Source organism: Dermacentor albipictus, chromosome 7 (assembly GCF_038994185.2).
Source record: "Dermacentor albipictus isolate Rhodes 1998 colony chromosome 7, USDA_Dalb.pri_finalv2, whole genome shotgun sequence".
NCBI classification, from domain to species: domain Eukaryota; kingdom Metazoa; phylum Arthropoda; class Arachnida; order Ixodida; family Ixodidae; genus Dermacentor; species Dermacentor albipictus.
The window spans coordinates 59,101,187-59,123,442 of record NC_091827.1 but is presented as its reverse complement, the minus strand read 5'-3'; the positions used below and the strand labels follow the sequence as shown (position 1 = coordinate 59,123,442).

Sequence of the window (22,256 nt, the reverse complement as noted above, 5' to 3'; positions counted from 1 at the left end):
TGACCACGTTGCCGAGTAGATGCAACTTAATTGACGTTAAGGTAGGTGGTACACTTGTCGCTGCTGTCGTTCACGCGGGGTTACAGATATTAGTGATGCATTCGGAGCTTTGCCGTCCACTTACGAAGGTCCTCACGCCACCTACGTTACCACTCATCCGAGTAGGCGCCGGGGAAACACTCCCAGTGGTTAGCGTGTGCTCCGCAATAATTAGTATTGCCGGCTGCTGTACGACTGCATTACTAGCTTTGCTCGAGCAATGCTCCCATCAACGCACCTTAAGCATGGACTGTCAATCTGCCCACTTCACCCTTAATAATTGTGGAACCTTATAAATTGTGGAAGTGAGAACAACAGCTTGTAGGGGCATTGCAACTCACGCACAATATACAATTTCTTATAAATAGTCATGGGGCACCAACGTTGAAGTTGGTGCCCCCTGAGTATTTCATTTCCAATCCAAGCAGAAGTTCATTGGCCACTTTTAAAATTCGTACAAGTAAAATTTAATGCAAGTAAGAGATCACGTTATTAAAGTAGGAACCAAAAACGCTATTTCATATTGCATGCGATTTCATTATGGATGCGTTCTTGCATGGCCACATGATCATTCATATGTTCGTATCTGCATAGAACCATAGAATATAGTTTTTTACCACTGTCCAGTTGAAGAGCCTAAATTGCCGTGCATTTCCTAAACGTCATCAATAATTTCATACCATCATTTTCAGTTCCATGTAATTATTGTAGACACTGCTGATATCAATAAAATGAAAAGGTGTAAGAAATCCGCTTTTATACGAGGTGATCATTTTTAGGATTCACGGAATCTTTAATAATGGGCTATTGCAGATAACAAAATATTGGTCTTTGAGCTCAATTTCTCAGAAAGAAAGGCATCACTTGCTCGAGAATTCAAAACTCATATTCAACTAATTACCTCAATTTCATTAAATAACGTTAATAAATAAGTACTTTACGGCATTTATTGCCACTTACAAATTGTAGCAGGTGAGGTTACAAGCCGTATTCACTTGGAAATAATTTCAATAATTACATCAGTTTGGTCATATGAACTATAACTATCGTCGTAAAAAGGCATTGTTCCATCTTTTTTAAAAGAATTCCTTTCTTTATGAACTGATGCACCAAAGTATCCATAACGGTCGTGTACTTTGTCCCAAACTATGGAAAATAACGTTTCATCCTGGAAAATTATTCTATGCGGGTACATCTTGCAAGTTCACCGCGTGAAATGCGTAAATTTCCATATGTGCCGTAAAGTAATTATTTCAAAGCTTCCTAAAGACGTAATTACCTTAAATATGATCACCCGGAATATCTGTTAGATTACTGCACGCGAACAATAAGGACCAGAGTGTTTCTTGTTTCACAAAATAGTCAAAGGCAGCCTCAACACAAAGGCGCCAGCAGCCATATTATTCTACACATGAAACTGGACGTTCGTCGTTTATTCCCTTTGCCCACATTTTCTCCATGTTATGCTTTTAAATCCTTCGTTACTTGCAGATAGGTGGGGCTTCCATCATTTAACAAACGAAGTTCAGTTCTCGTTCAGAGGCAAGAGACACCAATCTTCTACCCCTTGAGTTAATCTTGTCGCTTCCCAAGAGATAGTGGCGGCCATTGAAATCTGCAGTGATCACCCATGGGGGTGGAGTCGTTGTTGAAATTTCCTGCCAGCGCTCGCAGTTTAGACGACTTTATGTTGATAAGTAGGCTCCCACAATCGTGAAAGTTATCTTGCTCTTCTTCACAGTCACACACACGCACTGGTTTTCAGTGTCAGGTGACATGGGGTGAAGAACATACGTGAAGTCACGGTGTATACAAACATAATCTTGCTGCATTGCCCTTGGGCGGATGACATAGTGCACTCATGCCCGAAATTCGGGAAAGCCTGCATGTGGTTTATGCGCGGCCTGTGGTCTACCAACATATATATTTAGGCTTAGCGGTTAATCTCTCCTGGTTTTACGGCTTGCAGTTAAGAAGGGTTCACTATATATATATATATATATATATATATATATATATATATATATATATATATATATATATATATATATATATATATATATAGGGATGAGTGTATGTTCAATTAAAAGTGGCTACAAACGTTTTGTTACACCGTGTACAAAGGTGCCTGTCCTCGAACGAGTTAGCAAGGAATGAATCATCCCATTAACATCGATCATGATCTAGGATTTCGGATACTGCACCCTTGTCAGCAAATAAAAAAAAGAACTCAGCTGCTTATATGGGTGAAATATGGGTGAAAACGTGCTATGAGCTCAGTGATTCGTATTGGAGAATCCGCTTTCTTAAATAGACGTCCCAGGCAGAACACAGAAGCACTCCATTCTTTATTTCGCACATGTGTAAACTCAGCTTATTTAATTTTTCTATTAAGAAAACACATGTGAAATGAAATGGAAATCCAATACTGTGCGCCGCACGCTGTAAAAATCTTCCAGGTCTTCTACTGCAGCTCCCAGCGGCTGTAGGGGGCGTAGCCAATTTTCAGCATGCGTAAGCAGTGCCTTCTGAACATCGTACGATTTCGTTGAGATCTAGCCACTTTACGGAAATTTTCGGTGCAGTTCCGATCAGTTCTTCTTGTTATTGAAGAGTTTCTGATCCGAAGCTCGTGCCATTCAGTAGAGCCTATTGGGCAGAAAAATTTCAACAGTAATATTTTAGGCATACTTTAATCATTGTGTGATTTAATGATAATTTGCAGAATTGGCCGAACATTACATTTAAGTAAACATTTCGGCTTATCAATTCGCGTGTGCTTCTCATCACCCGTCTGGAAACGCTAATGGGTGATCAGAAGTATACTAATATATACCCTCTAAGAACGCGGTCACTTACGAATACGGCGTGGACCTTGCCCACGCTATGTAAGTAGAGCTATATTTCCACTACAATATAGAAAGTGAAAATACTCTGCGCAGGCACGACGCACTGGTAAGCATGCAGATTTTGCTTTTGCAAAACAGAACAACAAAGATCGTGTTAGACCAGCCACTCGCTACCCTGTCATTGTTCAATGCTTGCCTAAGCTGACTTCAAGCTGGAGTACAGTTAGGTATGTTTTCTGCCTTAGAGTACGTGATCGCGAGAACAAAGGAGTTGACATGTATCCTTATTTATTATCTTTCTGTGCTTCGAATCTTTGAAAGTATACATAGCCTTGCAAAATTACATATTTTTACCTTCTTGTAATCATTACACATATGTCGTACCAATCGTATGTTTTCACATCCAAACAGAATGCGTTGTCCCGTTATGCTTTCTACTATAAGCTTTTGACATTATGGCTCCCTCTACAGAAAAATAGCAACAAATAACTGCCAGGGAGTTCAAGCCAACGCGCTTCCGGTTTACTACCCTGCATGCAGGAAAGTGGACAAAGTGATGAAAGAAAAGGATATCCAAAACTGATGGTGTTGCCTTATCTGGAGCTGCATGTAGACAGCACAGGTGGTCAGCACAGTAGGTCACTTCGGGAGTGTTACAACTTGGCATGGCGCTTTCAAAGCTCGACACATTGGTTTGCGTTACATAGCAAAGGTCATATAGGTTCCGTTGGAGTATAAATGATCACTTTCACAATTCAACTTTACTGATGTTCACGTTTAATTACGGACGAATTCAAGAAAGTATAGATTGATGATATAGTTCATAGAGCAGGCTGAGTACAGCTTTTTGCGCACAAGACGGGGACAGAGAAGAGCCTAATACACATGAGCGACGTTTACAACTGTGTTTTATTTCGTAGAAAGTGACCACATATTTGGCGAAATCTGGCGATATATCTGGGTATAACGTTAGGTTTATGCCTTCTCTACAGGGCACACATAGCAAATGTTTGCAGCCGACTCGATCATGCATGCTTCACTTTATATCAGGTGCGTCAGCATTTTCCCGCACAAACACTACGAATAATTCACTTTAGAATTTTTCACAGTCATCTAACCTATTCATTGAGATATATGGGGGTATACTTAGTCGTCTTACCTAGATAGTGCTATCAAGCTGCAGAAAAGAGCACTGCTAATTACGTCCTTCTCTAGGTGATACGGAACACTGAGAACCGCTAGTAAAAAAAAAACTAACATTATGCCATTCCCCATTGTTAGCGACTTCAAAACAGCGTGCTTAGTTAATGCCTTACTTTCAGACAACAACCCCCTTACACGTACAATTTTCATTACACCACGCAGACACACCAGGATACAATTGAACAGAAATATTAACTTGTCACCTGTAAGCAACTTGTATGGTAGGCACAGGTTAGCCTACATTGGAACGAAAATATGGAAAAACCTTCCGAAAACAATAGAAGAGAGTCCAATATTTTTGTACGTTCTTAAGCAAGATATAATTTATAATGAGTATTTTTTCAATAGTGCAATAATAACGAATTTTCCGATTGGTATTTTTCCTCTTGTGCTATAACAAATGTATTGATCTCCTGTTAACAGCAATGTTAGCGGAATATTTACTTACAAATCATATAACCTGTCCACCTGAGTTGTAATGGTGATTTGTATTCATTTGGATGGGCCCAGAACTAGCTTTATTGCTAATTGCCCAGACTATTTTCAGCAACGTTTGTAACCATGTATGTAAATAAACTGAACTGAACTGAACTGAAAACACATTTTTTTTACCCTCCCAGGTTCGTAAATCACAATTATTCAACGAACAGCCACTCACATCATGGTGTCTCATAAAAGAAGAGGGTGAAGGGCTGACTGCACACTACACCTGCAAGGCAGGCCTTGCTGAGGCAAAATCGCGCATAGCTGCTGTGCTCTTTTACATTGAGGCTGTAGGGAAATAGAGAGATAGCCAGGTATCGAGGACCGAATCTGGGCAACATTCCTATCGTCGGGCTTCTTTCTTGTGTGATTTCTGCAGCCCAACACAGCACAGTTCACCATGACACCGAAGCTGAGTTGACGCACGGCAACGGCGCGTAGTCTGTCCGGATGCGCAAGCACTGTACGTAGATCTGTGTTCAATAACTGAACACGAGCAGGACAGAGCACGGAAGCCTGAAGCGCCCGTGCTTATATGCCAGCGACTCGTTAAGTCTACAAGGCGAACGGCAGGCCTAAAGATACGGATCATCTCTTTGCGCGAGGAAGATCGCTGGCACATTCTCGACGCTCCGAGAGCCTAAACATGGCGCGGCTACCCCGACGATGCTGTCGCCGCCTCGCGGTTCAAGCTCAGTGCTTAACCCTTATACGAGGCTGCGGCATATTGTCGTGACGTAGCCATCGAGGCATTGCCTTCTTGGTAGAAGTGCCAGCCACCATGACAGCTACAGAACTTCTCTTGCACGTGGAAAATTATTAAGGATACCCTTTTGCACCGCTCGTGGCTATGTGTTTAGAGTATCGAACTTTTTCTGCAAGAGGTAATTTGTTCAAATTCAGCCATCATACTTCACTGATGTTTTCAGTTAGTTATAGCCACCACATCCGCCACATCCCTGTGGCGGCAACGCCAACGGTGAAAATTCACCAGGAGATTTGCTACAGCTGATATCGCAATAAAGTATAAACGCAAGATTGCTGCATTTATGGAAGCGCCTGAATGAAAGAACATTTGAGGTATCGATCTGTGACTGTAAACAATTTACACTAGGACATAACGCGGCGTGCCATAAAACCGAGACATCGGATCCCGGCCACGGCGGCCGCATTTCGGTGGGGGCGAAATGCGAAAACACCCGTGTACTTAGATTTAGGTGCACGTTAAAGAACACCAGGTGGTCGAAATTTCCGGAGTCCTCCACTACGGCGTGCCTCATAATCAGAAAGTGGTTTTGGCATGTAAAACCCCATAATTTAATTTTTTTAATTTAATAAAACCGAGCTTAAAGAGGTACCTAATGCAAAGTTCATCCTGTGCCATTTCCGTACAAAATGGCACAACTTCGACTTCTTTTGCTTCAGTTGTTCCTTATCGCCGATAAAGTAGTAGCAATCTAAATTCACACCATTCTACCGATAAATTTCTTAACTTTGCAAATCACGCATTCTTCAGAAGATGCAAAGCATTACAATGTTTGTGTGAAAGGCAGATTTTTCTGTGGCAATCGCCAAACGAATGCTTACGCTATAATAAAAGCTCACGTGAATCTTTCCTAGTTGCGACCTGAATGTGACATTTTCTAATAAGCTGTTCTTGAAATTGTTAAGTCACAATAAGATTGCAGCATTTCACGGAAATATTTCTTGTAACTTGAACGATGTAGAAATTCACAAAAAAAATTTACACAAAAAATGAATAAAATTAATATTTTCAAAGTGAGTTTGCGAAGTATAAGAACGTGTGCGAAACGGTCTGTTTGTAACGTCAATTAAGCTTTCGTGGGTATTAGGTAACAGTAAATGTTCTGCAGCCAAAGTCCTGCTTTTCGGAGGTACAAGAGTGTACTTATTCAAATAACATACATCGTCGCGGAAACTTACCAGAGGTGACTGGTTTCACCGCAAAGACACCACAAGTTTGGTTTGCTCCCATGTACAACAATTTCTCAATGTAATCTCCATGTTCTGTTTCTGCAAAGCAAACATAAAATCAGCTGTTGCGTGAGCGAAACATTCCCCTATCTAAGCTTACTTGCTGTGCACGAAAATGTCGCTTTAGTAGTTTAAAAACTAGGCTTTGATGTGAAAAGCGTTCCAGATGAATTATTGTAGCTTCTGTTCGTAGGCGATGCAGCTTTCCATAGGTTTGCATTGTCATGCTGTAGCTGTTCTGTCATGTTCATGTTGTGGTTCTGAATGTTCTGTCATTGTCATGCTGTAGATTTACAATATTTACAAGAGAGACAACGATGCATAAACAAGATGGGTGTCGAGGCCAATGCCACATTTACACGTCAAATTGTCCTGCTTTGACTGGAGCCACTCGTGGTTGCGTCGTAACCATATGTTCTGTTCATTTGGAGAACGCCGCGACGGGCAGACCACGAAAGCAGAAACACCTGTTTGCGTATTGCTATAATTAAAGCAAGTATCTCTGTGCCATACTTTTCCATTCGATAGACTTGCATGCGCTGTTCTTTGTGTTATTTTATTCACGCTCATATTCACGAAGTTACAGTCATTCAAGGCGAAAACTGACGTATAAGGAGAATAATGAAAGTTATCGGAAGCGTTTATGCCAATTTGTTGTTTTGAGTTTTATCTTGGTGCACGAGGGTCGCAATGGGGGCTTGTTGGTGATGCATCTTCAAGGGGAGTACGGTAACGCGATTAAAAGACGGGGCAAAAGAAGACACATAGGGACACACACAGTGCAAAGTTTTTTTTTAGATCGAGCGTTGAGAAGCATGAAAGAAAGTATGAGTTAGCCCAGCTTATAGACTCACGTGAACAGTTCCTTGCCATCATATATTCACGTCACCAATTTTTCTCATAATACTGTGGTTGAAATCATTTGCAGAGTGGTTGTCTTGTCGCTAGCGAACCTTGAAGGCAGCACTCTGGACTAGTTTTCTTTTTCTTTTCTCTATTTTGGGTAAGATATGAGTATTGACACGTTCAGCGGTGAAACGTGGTCACCCGAGAAAGATCAACATGTAGACAAGTGTTGTCTAGCAGCGCGGGACGCGCCTGGAAGTTTATAGAGTGTTGTCGATGGTTCTATCCGCTGTCTGTTGTCGCCGAACCTTGTGGCATCTGATTTCATCGCGTGACGTGGATGGTGTGGAACTTTGCGGAAGACGCACGGGTCCCGGCGATTGGTCTGGAACATTCGATGACTGCTGTGTGGAGGCCACGGTGGAGGCCGACGCGCTTGACCCGCTGGTCAGATTTGTTCGAAGATCGCCGACTGTGTTTGGAGCTCTCGTTGTGCTTTAAGTGTAGCCTGTTTTGTGGGCACAGGTTCGCCCAATAAAAGCTAGTTTTGCCTTTTGCAGCACTGCTACTGTGTTCTTTAATGTCACTACCACGTGACAGTATAATTCTGCCGAAGTATCAGCAACTTAACTCTGCTCTTCTTCCTAAAAGGAGCAATAAATTGGCTAGCGGGGCTGGTTTCTGCACATTTTGCTTATAAGCAGTACGAAATTGAGCGCAGGATTCATGAGTGCAACGTTTTATTTCGTAAATGAAATCTAGAATAACCGTTCTTAAAGCTGTGGAGTTGACTTCATGAAAACGTGCAGTTTCACTTTAACCTTGACGATACGTGCATCGTAAAGCAACTTGCAGTACACTCAGAGGCCGCGTACTTCAACTAGCGTTCCAGCTTAAGCGCGTATACTTATGCAGTGCTGACAGCGTTCGCGCAGAGGTGAACGTCTTTTCAAGACTAGAATACTTGTTCCTCTATACGATAGTGCCCTAGTCGCAACTGAACAAACACATCGTCTCTCTCTATTATCATACAACTTTCTTCGTGGGCCAACCAAAACAGTTAAATATCTTTTTCTACGTTACGAGTACAATTTTGTAAAGGAAATGGTCCCCCCGCCCTACTAAGAGCTAGAGGAACTTAAACTTAGAAGGAACTTCAACGACTCGGGAACACTCGACCACGCTCGTTGTGAACGCAAGTTAAGGTATTGTGCCCTGAAACAAAATACCTTGTCAAATTATTCGACATGCCTAGCCGCTTGCCTTATAGTATGTATTCTGGCGTGCAACCTTTGGAAGCATCCATTATTTAGGAAATCAGAAACAAGGTATACCCCCTTTAGCTAAGCACTTCTCATACTGAATTGCGATAGATGGCGGGTAGTAGATAGTACCTCACTAAGAAAGTGAGGTACCTGTAAAAAGTATTGCTTTTCTGATTGACGGAAGTAAAAATGAGGTTCACGGTCAGTTTACAAGTAGTTTTGTTTTAACAACTTTCATAGTTATTTAGCCATCCACTTTAGACGCGAATGTACACAAGGCAAATGAAAGATGCCATATTTTCTACCAATGATCAATTTTACTTGGAAATAAGTGTATTTTGCGCAAAATGAAGTTAGCAGCTGTGCAAAACACCTTTTGATAAAATAAATGCATTCAAGAATTCTATTATTTGTATGACAATTGCATTACATTTCCAACATATTTAGAGAATGCCATAGAAATGGTGGTTGAAACAAAATAATAAATAATATTTGCTACGACTGTGGCATTTGCGAAGCTTTAAAAGTGACAGTTATAATTACTGTTTATCGACCAAATCTAAAGCGCATGTTTCAAAAGAATTGCCGGCTACCACTACCGTTGCGTGCCCGCTTTCACAAGGGCGCACGCTGAGCATTGCGACCTGTAAATCCCAATAACTTCATATCTTGTATGAGAGACAAGCAGGAAGCGTTGAATCAACACAGCAGTATCCAAACACCTTAGTTGGCATTTACGGAATCATTCTGACCTCCGGGAGATGTTTAAAGAAACCCTTAAATAATTATCGTTTCTTTTTCTATTGCTGTTAGTTGGTAGTCTCAGCCCCTATGATTATGAAGGGTGAAATTTAAGTACTGCGCGAAAGACGCTCTAAACGTCTGCATTGCTTCAAGCCAGCAGTGGCCCACTATTACCTCTTTCTTCGGGCCATTCTATAGAAACATTGGGAGCGATGTAACCTGGACAAACATAACTGGCTTTATAAGCTACGTTTCGTGAAAAACTTCAAGAATGTCGCTCCATTAGGTCTCTTTTATTGTTCATGTACACACAGTATTTTCCGCGCCTGTCACAATAACAATAGAGGTGAAAAACGGCTTCAGAAAAAAAAAATCCCCTCCGTCTTACAAATGTTACACGAACAGCAACAACTATTTTATTTACACTGATGTATCACTAATACTTTTAAGCTGATAATGTCACGTTGGAGCGGCGGCGAATAACTGTCAAGGGCGCTGCTTGTTAAAGACTGAATTCTTCATTGGGCGAACTTGAGCCCAGTGATACAAAGAACACTGAAAGCAGGACAATAGAGGCAAGCACAGTAATTTCCCGTCAAAATTAGGTCTACGGTGCAAGTGCCTCGGCTTTTTGTGCATGACTCATCATACATGGCAGAGTAACAGACTAGACTATTATTTTGATACGAAATTGTTGATGACATCCAAGAAGCTTTTCAGGCATGAAAGCTCATTTTGCGCCGACCCATACGTTTGTAACTGTTTCTGCTGAAAAGCAGTGACCGGAAAAAATAAACGACATAAGTCTCAATATTATCCTACTTTCTAGTTATTCAATGTTCTTGGCTCTATGAATATGTCTGTAGATTAGTGCAGAGTGGCGCACTGAAATAAAAACCAGTAACTTTATCGTTGCTTGATGCGACAATTACAAGTGTGTTTTGACTTGGAGATTTCTTCCTGCTGCATGGTAAAGAAACAAGCTCCACTCTCACTCACCGGTAACATTCATTTCTTGTTGGCTTCCCCGAACAAATCTGCCGTTGCAGTCGTACGTTGTCCAGCTGACGCATTAATGAAGGTTAGTGTGCATAAATATCTCTTTATTTGGAGGAACACTTACTTGTGATAGCCCATGTAAAAAGATCGATTAAACTGAATACTGTCGTCTTGAGAGCGCACTCTTACATCGACTTTGCATAACACCGTTGTATTTTCGGTTGAAATGCGTGTCCATATTGGTTCCTCTACATCCACAAACTAGAAGAAAAGATACAAATATTCTACGGCAGCAGACGCTCACAATAGAGCCTAAACAATGCAGTGCATGCATAATAATACATCTCTATCACTCTCTAGCATTCTCAGACATTACCAACGGCGAAGAGCGCAGACATACAAATTCGCACGTTTTGTCGTGACAAGCCTTGAAAATAGTTACAGAAAAATTTATATGTACAAAATTGTCTAAAACATGCCGCCTATGTCGCTTCTGTCATAAACAATAAGACACAGCATACCCTTCGATGTGCGCTTCCAATAATTGTTCGGGGTGCATCTTAGACGTGCAGATGAAAAAAAAGTGCTATTTCTTTCTTAACAGACTAGGCAAGTAACAACAACCTAATTTACAATCAGCAATCCAGGCTCTAAAGAGAGTGTATTTCTGCAAAATTTTAGCAAGAACAAAGCTACTCCGTAAGGGCAAAATCCTTTTTCTACGATTGTATGCGTTGCATATTGGCTGACTTAAGCTTCGATGCAATACAGATACGAATTGTTTGAGATCATTCAGCACGCCAAGATTAAAATATTATTAGCCAACGGAGACCTCAGGACTTCATAGTTTGATAAGGCGGACCGCACACGATCTAAGTGGCAGATCGTGGATTGGGGCAGGCAGAGCGAGCCGGGGCGTGTACGCATGCAAGATCTGCTATCCACCACTATCAATCTTCTCAACAATACACTGCCTGAGTTTCCCCGCATTGGGCAGTAGTAAGGCGGCGAAGCTATGTAAGCTCCTTATTGCGACGTCTGCTTTGCTACCCTCTTGTTACCTATCAAACATTTCCCCGCGTACACAGCACTTTCGCCTGCCACCTTCGCTCTTTTTATGCGGCATGCTTAAGGCAGTGACACATTCGTAAAATACTCGCTGAAAGATCCGCCGCATGTGCACTAGCAATTTGCAAACGACAAATAGGAAAGATAGATCAAAACATCGAAAAAAAAGGAGAAATCGGCATAACGCCTTAAGATTCGCATTGAAGCCAATGGCGCACCCTTCCGCCAAAAGACGAAAAAGACCGAAGGCTGCATGTTTCTTCATATTAGTGCGGCCCGACACTAAGCTTGGCTTTGAGGGTCGGGACACAGTATTCGCCGGTGCCATGTCGTTCTCATATCAGCTGTGTAGCCTTGGAGCTTGTATGACAAAGGTCAACATTTTTGACGAAATTGGTCACATGATCTAGCGGAAAAAAAGATTAATTAAGTAGGAATTTGGTGAATATAAGTGTTCGCATTCGTAATACATTCGATAGAACTTTTGAAGCATGTAAAATCAATGGTAAGTTTCATACTGCAGTTCCCATATGAAAACGTAAACGGGGAAATCATTTTCACAGCAAAGAGTGCGCCATCTTTCAAGATGTTTATTGAATGCAAAAATAAACTCTTCTGACTGAATGAAATACATGCGCACGCACACAAACACAATCCCGCGCACAAACATCCCCACGAAAACACATGCACGCACGTGCAAACGCGGACGCACACATACATACAGGCACGCGCACACACACCAGCACACATACGTGCACCAAACCGCTGACAAACACTACGCACATACACACAAACGGCGCCCATACATACACGCTCGTATACAAAGGCACGTACACAAAGAAATGCGCGTGCGCAGACGCTGTCTCTCTCTTTCTCATATGCGCGTGTACACACAAACGCGCATACAAATAAGGACGGACGCGCAAACAAGCCTACGCATGAACATAAAGACGAACACGTAAGTACACACTGCGTATATGTATTCTTACATCAACACACACACACGCACTCATTCACAAACATGTACACACATGGGAGAGTACAAACGGCTACACGCGTGCGCATGCACACAAACACCTACACACAGTGCCTATTTGTGCGCGTACATCATCCGCATACTATCACATCACACATTCGTACACACATGGAAAAAAGCACTAACAGCACAAACAACATACTCGTACGCACAAACACTTACAGACACACTACCTATTTGTACATGAACATTGTCCACATACTGTGACATCACACACGCGTATGCACATGGAAAAAGCACCAACAGCACAAACTGCCGTACGCGTACACATACACACAAACACCTGCACACACACACACACACTGCCTATGTGTACGCAAACATCACTCACATACTGTCACATCACGCACACGCACCCACAGGAACAAACTCGTACACGCTGCGCACTTGAACACGCACACATGCGCATCAGTACAGGCACTCAAAGCGCATTCTCAAACCCGCCAGCGCGCATGAACCCGCCCATGAGCACACAAACACACACACCAAGCTAGCCAAAAACACGCTAGAAAAAGGCGTCTGACAAGCTGCAACAAACATACACGACCGCGGCAGAGAGAACCTTTATGGCGCCGGTGGTATCGAAGGGTTCCGCAAACTGCGACAAAGAATGTCTCCACCCTGAACGGCCGTGCTACTATCGATGAACCTCGCTGAAAAGCTCGATGGCTTTTATGCAGCTGACGTTACGGATAAATAACCGACCACTGGCTTTGGGAGTGGGACCAGGACACAGAAAAAAAGCCTCCGAGTTAGTTCGTTATGCTCTTGCTCCACAAAATGTGGTACATCGGGAAATTGAGAAGCAGTGGCAGCCAGACAGTTGTTGAAGGTATCTTCATGAGAGTGTGTCGTTGCTAACAGTAGCCTAGAACGGCAATCTACAACAGGCGACTACAAATATAACAGGAATTTCTCGAAAGCAAAATTAGCCGTGAGACGTTCTTGTTCTCTGCCCGTGTAATTTCTCCCAGAAGTGCTGAGTCAACGACTTGCGTAAGCAAAAACGTGTTCTGCGTCAGTGTATCGCTATACGAGCTCTGCAGTGCGCACTTGCCAGTGTAAACAAGGCACATCATGTTACTTTTAATCGGAAACACGTATTAAGTGTAGCCCAGCAGAACGAAGACGTGGTGTGCTTCATTTGAATTTCGAAGTAAAATAATGTTTGTAAACATTTTTACAGCGTGCAGAGCATATTTTAGTCACAATTCCTTCACGCACTGGATTCGTGTTTTTATTCTGAAAACCCATTCCACAAAAACATGTGGTGACCGAGCATTCGGTGTCACACATAACCCATGGCCTAGCCGGGGGCTGGATTTCATCCAAGCTACTCTTTCTTGCGGTAAGATAAGATCTAGATAAGATAAGATAAGATAAGATCTAGACAAGAAAGATAAGATCTAGCTCCTGGAAGCGCAACATCCATGACATACCCTTCATCGGTACTAGAAAGAAATTTCACTTTTTCTGTTGATATAATTTTAACGTATCGACCAGCGTGCGTAGGAAAATTGAAGAGGATTGAAATAAACAAGAAATTCTTCAACGCAATACTCTTGTCGTCAAGAACTATAGACATTTGCTATACCCGATATGTCTTGTTCTTCAAAACTTACATTGCATCAACAATACGATACCGAGGGCAGACAAAAGCAGGCAAAACCTTCTTATAAAAAATGCAGAGCTACATTACCTTTTCCACAGATGGGGTGACGTTTTCTATCAGTGCAGATCGGGCTGCGTTACTTTGCAGTGCGACAACTGCATGAAGAACAGTAAGCACTCTGAAGACAATTAGCTTGGGCATGCTACGTTTCCGCTGGCCCTCGGGATAATATTTTAGCTTATACAGGACGGCAAAGTGCCATGAACAATGACAACGATGGACCTCTGTCAGGGCACCTTAAATGCGTATAACAAGCTCCTTACATTTCAGCCCATGAGAGCATCACCGACTAGGTGACTTCGAAAAAGGTCGCCGATCAAGTGATGGTCATATCAGGCAGGTCGCAGCACAACACAAGGAGCTCTCTATGTCAGACGTACACATGAAAAAACTGCCGACGTAGGTCTTAGTTGAATAAACTACCACAGATGTTCATGAAATATTATGGTCCACATGTCCACTGAAGCTGCCAGGAAACTTGCAGACGTGCGAGCTCTCAGAGTTTGACTAAATATCGTCTCCTTTTCATAGTAGAGGAACACACGGTGACTTTACCGACCTATATCATAATTCGCCCAAACATTTTAGCACGTTGCTAAATGATCTTTTCACTTACAAGAAGATTTTAGGCATGTTGCATTTTCACTTGCGAATACTAAATAAATGTAATATCAGTGTGCGTTCATCTACCAATGCACAATTAAGGCAAATAGTAATGTCCAAAGTACATTTCTTAAAAGTCCATTGACTAATAATGCGAAAAAATTGAAATAATTGTAGTTTACGTAAGGGACATGTACCTGTATACAAACTTTAGGCGTGCTTTAAGAGCAACAATAGTGCCTCCTTCACGGCATCAGAGGAAAGCTAGTGTTTTACTGGCTGCCTCTAATGAGAAATATGTGGACTAGAAGATAACTGCACGTGCTTTAAATTGTGCCCATGAGCCAGTGACCTATGTACTTAATGGCAGACAACAAGTTGCGTATTATTTGAGCATTTGTTTGTATAGCCAAACATACGAGGAAACTGAAGTTTGCCAAAGTATTATCCGCATGACGTTCTTTATGAAATGGCTCAGGAATAGGAATCTTGCTAGAAAATATTGCTCCTGCTGAACACACTGTCCCTTCCTTGATAGAGTGTTTGGGAGTAGAGATGCATTCATAAGAGGGATTCGGGTTTGTGAGTTTACAGCACAGTGAGAAACATGATTGAAAGAACAGACGAGTAAATAAGAAACCGGTGATTCTCTTCAAAATATGAGGCTGGTTTGGGGCGAGCTTTCACCTATGTGAAATTGAATATAATGCTCATGGAAATAGCTGCAGAGGCAATGATTCAGGTCACCGTATATACAGAAGCCGGCACGCGAGACTGAAGGCTCTCAGCAGCCTGAAATAAGTAGCGAGCTGCACTTCCTGTAGTCACCAGAGAGGCATGTAAACGATGTCGTCTGGCAGCCCCGTCTGCGTGGTAATAGCTAAATTGTTTATTCACCAAACTACGCGCATGTAGCATTCAATGAACGAGTAGTAGAGCGTCTACACCACACCAAAGTTTCCGAACAATCAAGATCGGTTAGATTTAGGCGTTGCATGCTTGCTTTAGTTCGCAAACACGCAACAGCTAACCCTAGCATCCGTTAACAATGCTGTCGTAGGACCTTACACACGTTTATCTGCTGAATCTATTCCTCCCACTGGTACATCGAGCAAAGGACTGCTGCTGGCAAACGGAAAAGGAATTATTTCGGACTCTGCTGGTGCATATTATGGAGCCGTTAGGGCTAATTCAATTACAATAGCTCAAACAGGGGTGTGAGGTTGTTCAGGAGCAATATGACGGACCCTAAATACACCAGATTTGTTTAGCTAATCTTCAAGACAATTCACTTTTTCTGGATACCATGTAAGGTCGCTCGCTCTGACTTCTGCCAGCTGAATGCACACACACGCATTATCTCTATATATATATATATATATATATATATATATATATAGTCATATAATGAGAAGCCAACAAACACTGACACCAAGTACAACATAGGGGAAATTGCATGTGCTTAATAGATGAAATAAAGTAATGATTAATTAATGGAAATTACAGTGGATGAAAAAACAACTTGCCGCAGGTGGGAACCGAACCCACAACCTTCGCATGTCGCGTGCGATGCTCTACCAATTGAGCTACCGCGGCGGCGTTTCCCCATCCACTTTCTTGGGTATTTATGTGTACTAGTAGAACCCTGGGAGTGTTAGCCAGCGCCCCCACTCACAGACCTTGGCGGCGGACGTGGAACGTCTTTTTTGCCGCAGGCGTCACGAGAACGTGATCTTTTCGGGTGAAGGCAACTGGTCAATAAACCCACATATGCTACCTGAAGGCATCAATGTTGCCGGATTCGAGACCCTCGTTATGTAATAGATGAGAAGAAAGGGGGTTAACCGAGGGACCCGATATTTATTAGTCATATAATGAGAAGCCAACAAACACTGACACCAAGTACAACATAGGGGAAATTGCATGTGCTTAATAGATGAAATAAAGTAATGATTAATTAATGGAAATTACAGTGGATGAAAAAACAACTTGCCGCAGGTGGGAACCGAACCCACAACCTTCGCATGTCGCGTGCGATGCTCTACCAATTGAGCTACCGCGGCGGCGTTTCCCCATCCACTTTCTTGGGTATTTATGTGTACTAGTAGAACCCTGGGAGTGTTAGCCAGCGCCCCCACTCACAGACCTTGGCGGCGGACGTGGAACGTCTTTTTTGCCGCAGGCGTCACGAGAACGTGATCTTTTCGGGTGAAGGCAACTGGTCAATAAACCCACATATGCTACCTGAAGGCATCAATGTTGCCGGATTCGAGACCCTCGTTAGGTAATAGATGAGAAGAAAGGGGGTTAACCGAGGGACCCGATATTTATTAGTCATATAATGAGAAGCCAACAAACACTGACACCAAGTACAACATAGGGGAAATTGCATGTGCTTAATAGATGAAATAAAGTAATGATTAATTAATGGAAATTACAGTGGATGAAAAAACAACTTGCCGCAGGTGGGAACCGAACCCACAACCTTCGCATGTCGCGTGCGATGCTCTACCAATTGAGCTACCGCGGCGGCGTTTCCCCATCCACTTTCTTGGGTATTTATGTGTACTAGTAGAACCCTGGGAGTGTTAGCCAGCGCCCCCACTCACAGACCTTGGCGGCGGACGTGGAACGTCTTTTTTGCCGCAGGCGTCACGAGAACGTGATCTTTTCGGGTGAAGGCAACTGGTCAATAAACCCACATATGCTACCTGAAGGCATCAATGTTGCCGGATTCGAGACCCTCGTTATGTAATAGATGAGAAGAAAGGGGGTTAACCGAGGGACCCGATATTTATTAGTCATATAATGAGAAGCCAACAAACACTGACACCAAGTACAACATAGGGGAAATTGCATGTGCTTAATAGATGAAATAAAGTAATGATTAATTAATGGAAATTACAGTGGATGAAAAAACAACTTGCCGCAGGTGGGAACCGAACCCACAACCTTCGCATGTCGCGTGCGATGCTCTACCAATTGAGCTACCGCGGCGGCGTTTCCCCATCCACTTTCTTGGGTATTTATGTGTACTAGTAGAACCCTGGGAGTGTTAGCCAGCGCCCCCACTCACAGACCTTGGCGGCGGACGTGGAACGTCTTTTTTGCCGCAGGCGTCACGAGAACGTGATCTTTTCGGGTGAAGGCAACTGGTCAATAAACCCACATATGCTACCTGAAGGCATCAATGTTGCCGGATTCGAGACCCTCGTTAAGTAATAGATGAGAAGAAAGGGGGTTAACCGAGGGACCCGATATTTATTAGTCATATAATGAGAAGCCAACAAACACTGACACCAAGTACAACATAGGGGAAATTGCATGTGCTTAATAGATGAAATAAAGTAATGATTAATTAATGGAAATTACAGTGGATGAAAAAACAACTTGCCGCAGGTGGGAACCGAACCCACAACCTTCGCATGTCGCGTGCGATGCTCTACCAATTGAGCTACCGCGGCGGCGTTTCCCCATCCACTTTCTTGGGTATTTATGTGTACTAGTAGAACCCTGGGAGTGTTAGCCAGCGCCCCCACTCACAGACCTTGGCGGCGGACGTGGAACGTCTTTTTTGCCGCAGGCGTCACGAGAACGTGATCTTTTCGGGTGAAGGCAACTGGTCAATAAACCCACATATGCTACCTGAAGGCATCAATGTTGCCGGATTCGAGACCCTCGTTAAGTAATAGATGAGAAGAAAGGGGGTTAACCGAGGGACCCGATATTTATTAGTCATATAATGAGAAGCCAACAAACACTGACACCAAGTACAACATAGGGGAAATTGCATGTGCTTAATAGATGAAATAAAGTAATGATTAATTAATGGAAATTACAGTGGATGAAAAAACAACTTGCCGCAGGTGGGAACCGAACCCACAACCTTCGCATGTCGCGTGCGATGCTCTACCAATTGAGCTACCGCGGCGGCGTTTCCCCATCCACTTTCTTGGGTATTTATGTGTACTAGTAGAACCCTGGGAGTGTTAGCCAGCGCCCCCACTCACAGACCTTGGCGGCGGACGTGGAACGTCTTTTTTGCCGCAGGCGTCACGAGAACGTGATCTTTTCGGGTGAAGGCAACTGGTCAATAAACCCACATATGCTACCTGAAGGCATCAATGTTGCCGGATTCGAGACCCTCGTTACTCGAATCCGGCAACATTGATGCCTTCAGGTAGCATATGTGGGTTTATTGACCAGTTGCCTTCACCCGAAAAGATCACGTTCTCGTGACGCCTGCGGCAAAAAAGACGTTCCACGTCCGCCGCCAAGGTCTGTGAGTGGGGGCGCTGGCTAACACTCCCAGGGTTCTACTAGTACACATAAATACCCAAGAAAGTGGATGGGGAAACGCCGCCGCGGTAGCTCAATTGGTAGAGCATCGCACGCGACATGCGAAGGTTGTGGGTTCGGTTCCCACCTGCGGCAAGTTGTTTTTTCATCCACTGTAATTTCCATTAATTAATCATTACTTTATTTCATCTATTAAGCACATGCAATTTCCCCTATGTTGTACTTGGTGTCAGTGTTTGTTGGCTTCTCATTATATGACTAATAAATATCGGGTCCCTCGGTTAACCCCCTTTCTTCTCATCTATAACGAGGGTCTCGAATCCGGCAACATTGATGCCTTCAGGTAGCATATGTGGGTTTATTGACCAGTTGCCTTCACCCGAAAAGATCACGTTCTCGTGACGCCTGCGGCAAAAAAGACGTTCCACGTCCGCCGCCAAGGTCTGTGAGTGGGGGCGCTGGCTAACACTCCCAGGGTTCTACTAGTACACATAAATACCCAAGAAAGTGGATGGGGAAACGCCGCCGCGGTAGCTCAATTGGTAGAGCATCGCACGCGACATGCGAAGGTTGTGGGTTCGGTTCCCACCTGCGGCAAGTTGTTTTTTCATCCACTGTAATTTCCATTAATTAATCATTACTTTATTTCATCTATTAAGCACATGCAATTTCCCCTATGTTGTACTTGGTGTCAGTGTTTGTTGGCTTCTCATTATATGACTAATAAATATCGGGTCCCTCGGTTAACCCCCTTTCTTCTCATCTATTACTTAACGAGGGTCTCGAATCCGGCAACATTGATGCCTTCAGGTAGCATATGTGGGTTTATTGACCAGTTGCCTTCACCCGAAAAGATCACGTTCTCGTGACGCCTGCGGCAAAAAAGACGTTCCACGTCCGCCGCCAAGGTCTGTGAGTGGGGGCGCTGGCTAACACTCCCAGGGTTCTACTAGTACACATAAATACCCAAGAAAGTGGATGGGGAAACGCCGCCGCGGTAGCTCAATTGGTAGAGCATCGCACGCGACATGCGAAGGTTGTGGGTTCGGTTCCCACCTGCGGCAAGTTGTTTTTTCATCCACTGTAATTTCCATTAATTAATCATTACTTTATTTCATCTATTAAGCACATGCAATTTCCCCTATGTTGTACTTGGTGTCAGTGTTTGTTGGCTTCTCATTATATGACTAATAAATATCGGGTCCCTCGGTTAACCCCCTTTCTTCTCATCTATTACATAACGAGGGTCTCGAATCCGGCAACATTGATGCCTTCAGGTAGCATATGTGGGTTTATTGACCAGTTGCCTTCACCCGAAAAGATCACGTTCTCGTGACGCCTGCGGCAAAAAAGACGTTCCACGTCCGCCGCCAAGGTCTGTGAGTGGGGGCGCTGGCTAACACTCCCAGGGTTCTACTAGTACACATAAATACCCAAGAAAGTGGATGGGGAAACGCCGCCGCGGTAGCTCAATTGGTAGAGCATCGCACGCGACATGCGAAGGTTGTGGGTTCGGTTCCCACCTGCGGCAAGTTGTTTTTTCATCCACTGTAATTTCCATTAATTAATCATTACTTTATTTCATCTATTAAGCACATGCAATTTCCCCTATGTTGTACTTGGTGTCAGTGTTTGTTGGCTTCTCATTATATGACTAATAAATATCGGGTCCCTCGGTTAACCCCCTTTCTTCTCATCTATATATATATATATATATATATATATATATATATATATATATATATATATATATATATATATATATATAGTAGCGAACACGAAACTGTCACAACCAATCTCACCATAACTGTCGACGCTAATGCGTTTCGCATTGAATAAATATAGCGCCACATTGCAGGGGTACCATCGCAACACGTTATGTTTGAGTGAGTCGTGTACTTCAGTGAGACTACTCTTTCGCGCTTCCTTTAAAACACTTGTTATCTGTGAAATACAAAGTGAGTCAGCACACGAGAACGCGGAGAAAGGCGCCATGTGGCAGTGGGCCTCCTCTCTGGCACTTCAAGACGAAAGTGGCCTTCAAGACGAAAGTGCAATAAAAAGTGGATGAAAATGCTGAAATTGTCGCCTTGCTTGCCGCGCACTGCATAGCTTATACGTAGTCACTTGAGCAGGCAAATTTTCCATTGACGAACGGGGCATACTCAGTGAATTCATGGCGCGGGTCTCTTAAGCGTTGGCGTGCAATGTGCTCATCGAATTGTGGTACATACCCAGTGCATTTGTGGCGCATCCACCTAAAGAATGAGGTTGCTGTCCTATAACAAACCTTGAGACGTTGGTTTGATTCGGCCTAGCATCAGGTCAATTTAAATTATCTCTTATTTTTGTCAATGTAGAGCGCCGCATCCCTGCAGGCCAAAAGAAATACGCAGGGACCTAAGTTGGCATCAAATTCGTTTGTTGAAGACCAGCACAGACGATCAGCATTTACCCAGTAGTTCAAGTCGGCGTTTCAATTCAAAGTTTAATTGAAGACTGCTGCATACTCAGTCCTGCCTCGACACCAACAAATGTAGGCGCGAATGAGGTTCGTTGAAGAACGGCACAGCCACATACTAAGTAACACAGGCTGGTAGGACAGTTGGTTTCCAACCCTCCTTTCTAGCACATCCAGACTAGTGCTCTGCCCATTCGGCCACGGACTGCACAGTGACGCAGGTTGGCGGGAGAATGTTTACCTATATATGTACAAGTATACATGAACAGGTACTAGATAGTTAGCCTGTCTACCATATGACTACAATATGTTATCCAACCCATTTTCATTCTTCTATGAATATCTTTCTCATGATCAGGGTTCCCTGTTATTAACTGACCAAGGTGAACGTACTCCTTCACAGCAGGTTTATTATAGCAAGAAAACGAAGAACGAGAGGAAAACACCTGCATGTCTAATTGCAAGAACAATTTAAAACTGGTAGCAGTAAGCAGCGTGCAAGAAAGAAAATGGTAATTCGAGCTTTATATTATCGACAATAAACGAAGTGTCATGCCCAGCCATATGGTAGTACCCAAAAAAATACCAGCATTTTCATCTTCCCCAGTTTTAATTTTGGACAGACATATATGACCAATCAGATACCCTCCACCAGAGCCTTTACAATGACGGCGGGAAACAGGTTTGCGCGCCG

General features: G+C 43.2%; 1 protein-coding gene across 2 annotated transcripts; it reads right to left on the bottom strand.

Moving 5' to 3' along the window:
• Positions 1 to 2,363: 2,363 nt before the first annotated feature.
• LOC139047999 (uncharacterized) lies at positions 2,364 to 14,466 on the bottom strand. Of its 2 annotated transcripts, XM_070522278.1 has the most exons (6): positions 14,227 to 14,466; positions 11,710 to 11,897; positions 10,548 to 10,684; positions 10,424 to 10,488; positions 6,519 to 6,608; positions 2,364 to 2,688 (listed from the first exon to the last, which is right to left on the bottom strand). In XM_070522278.1, exons 3-6 carry the CDS (start codon positions 10,559 to 10,561, stop codon positions 2,504 to 2,506), a joined length of 354 nt encoding a protein of 117 aa, XP_070378379.1. In that variant the 5' UTR covers positions 10,562 to 10,684; positions 11,710 to 11,897; positions 14,227 to 14,466; the 3' UTR covers positions 2,364 to 2,503. The 2 variants fall into 2 exon arrangements, with proteins under 2 accessions (XP_070378379.1, XP_070378378.1); XM_070522277.1 differs by lacking the exon at positions 11,710 to 11,897 and having other exon boundaries at positions 14,227 to 14,465.
• Positions 14,467 to 22,256: the final 7,790 nt, after the last annotated feature.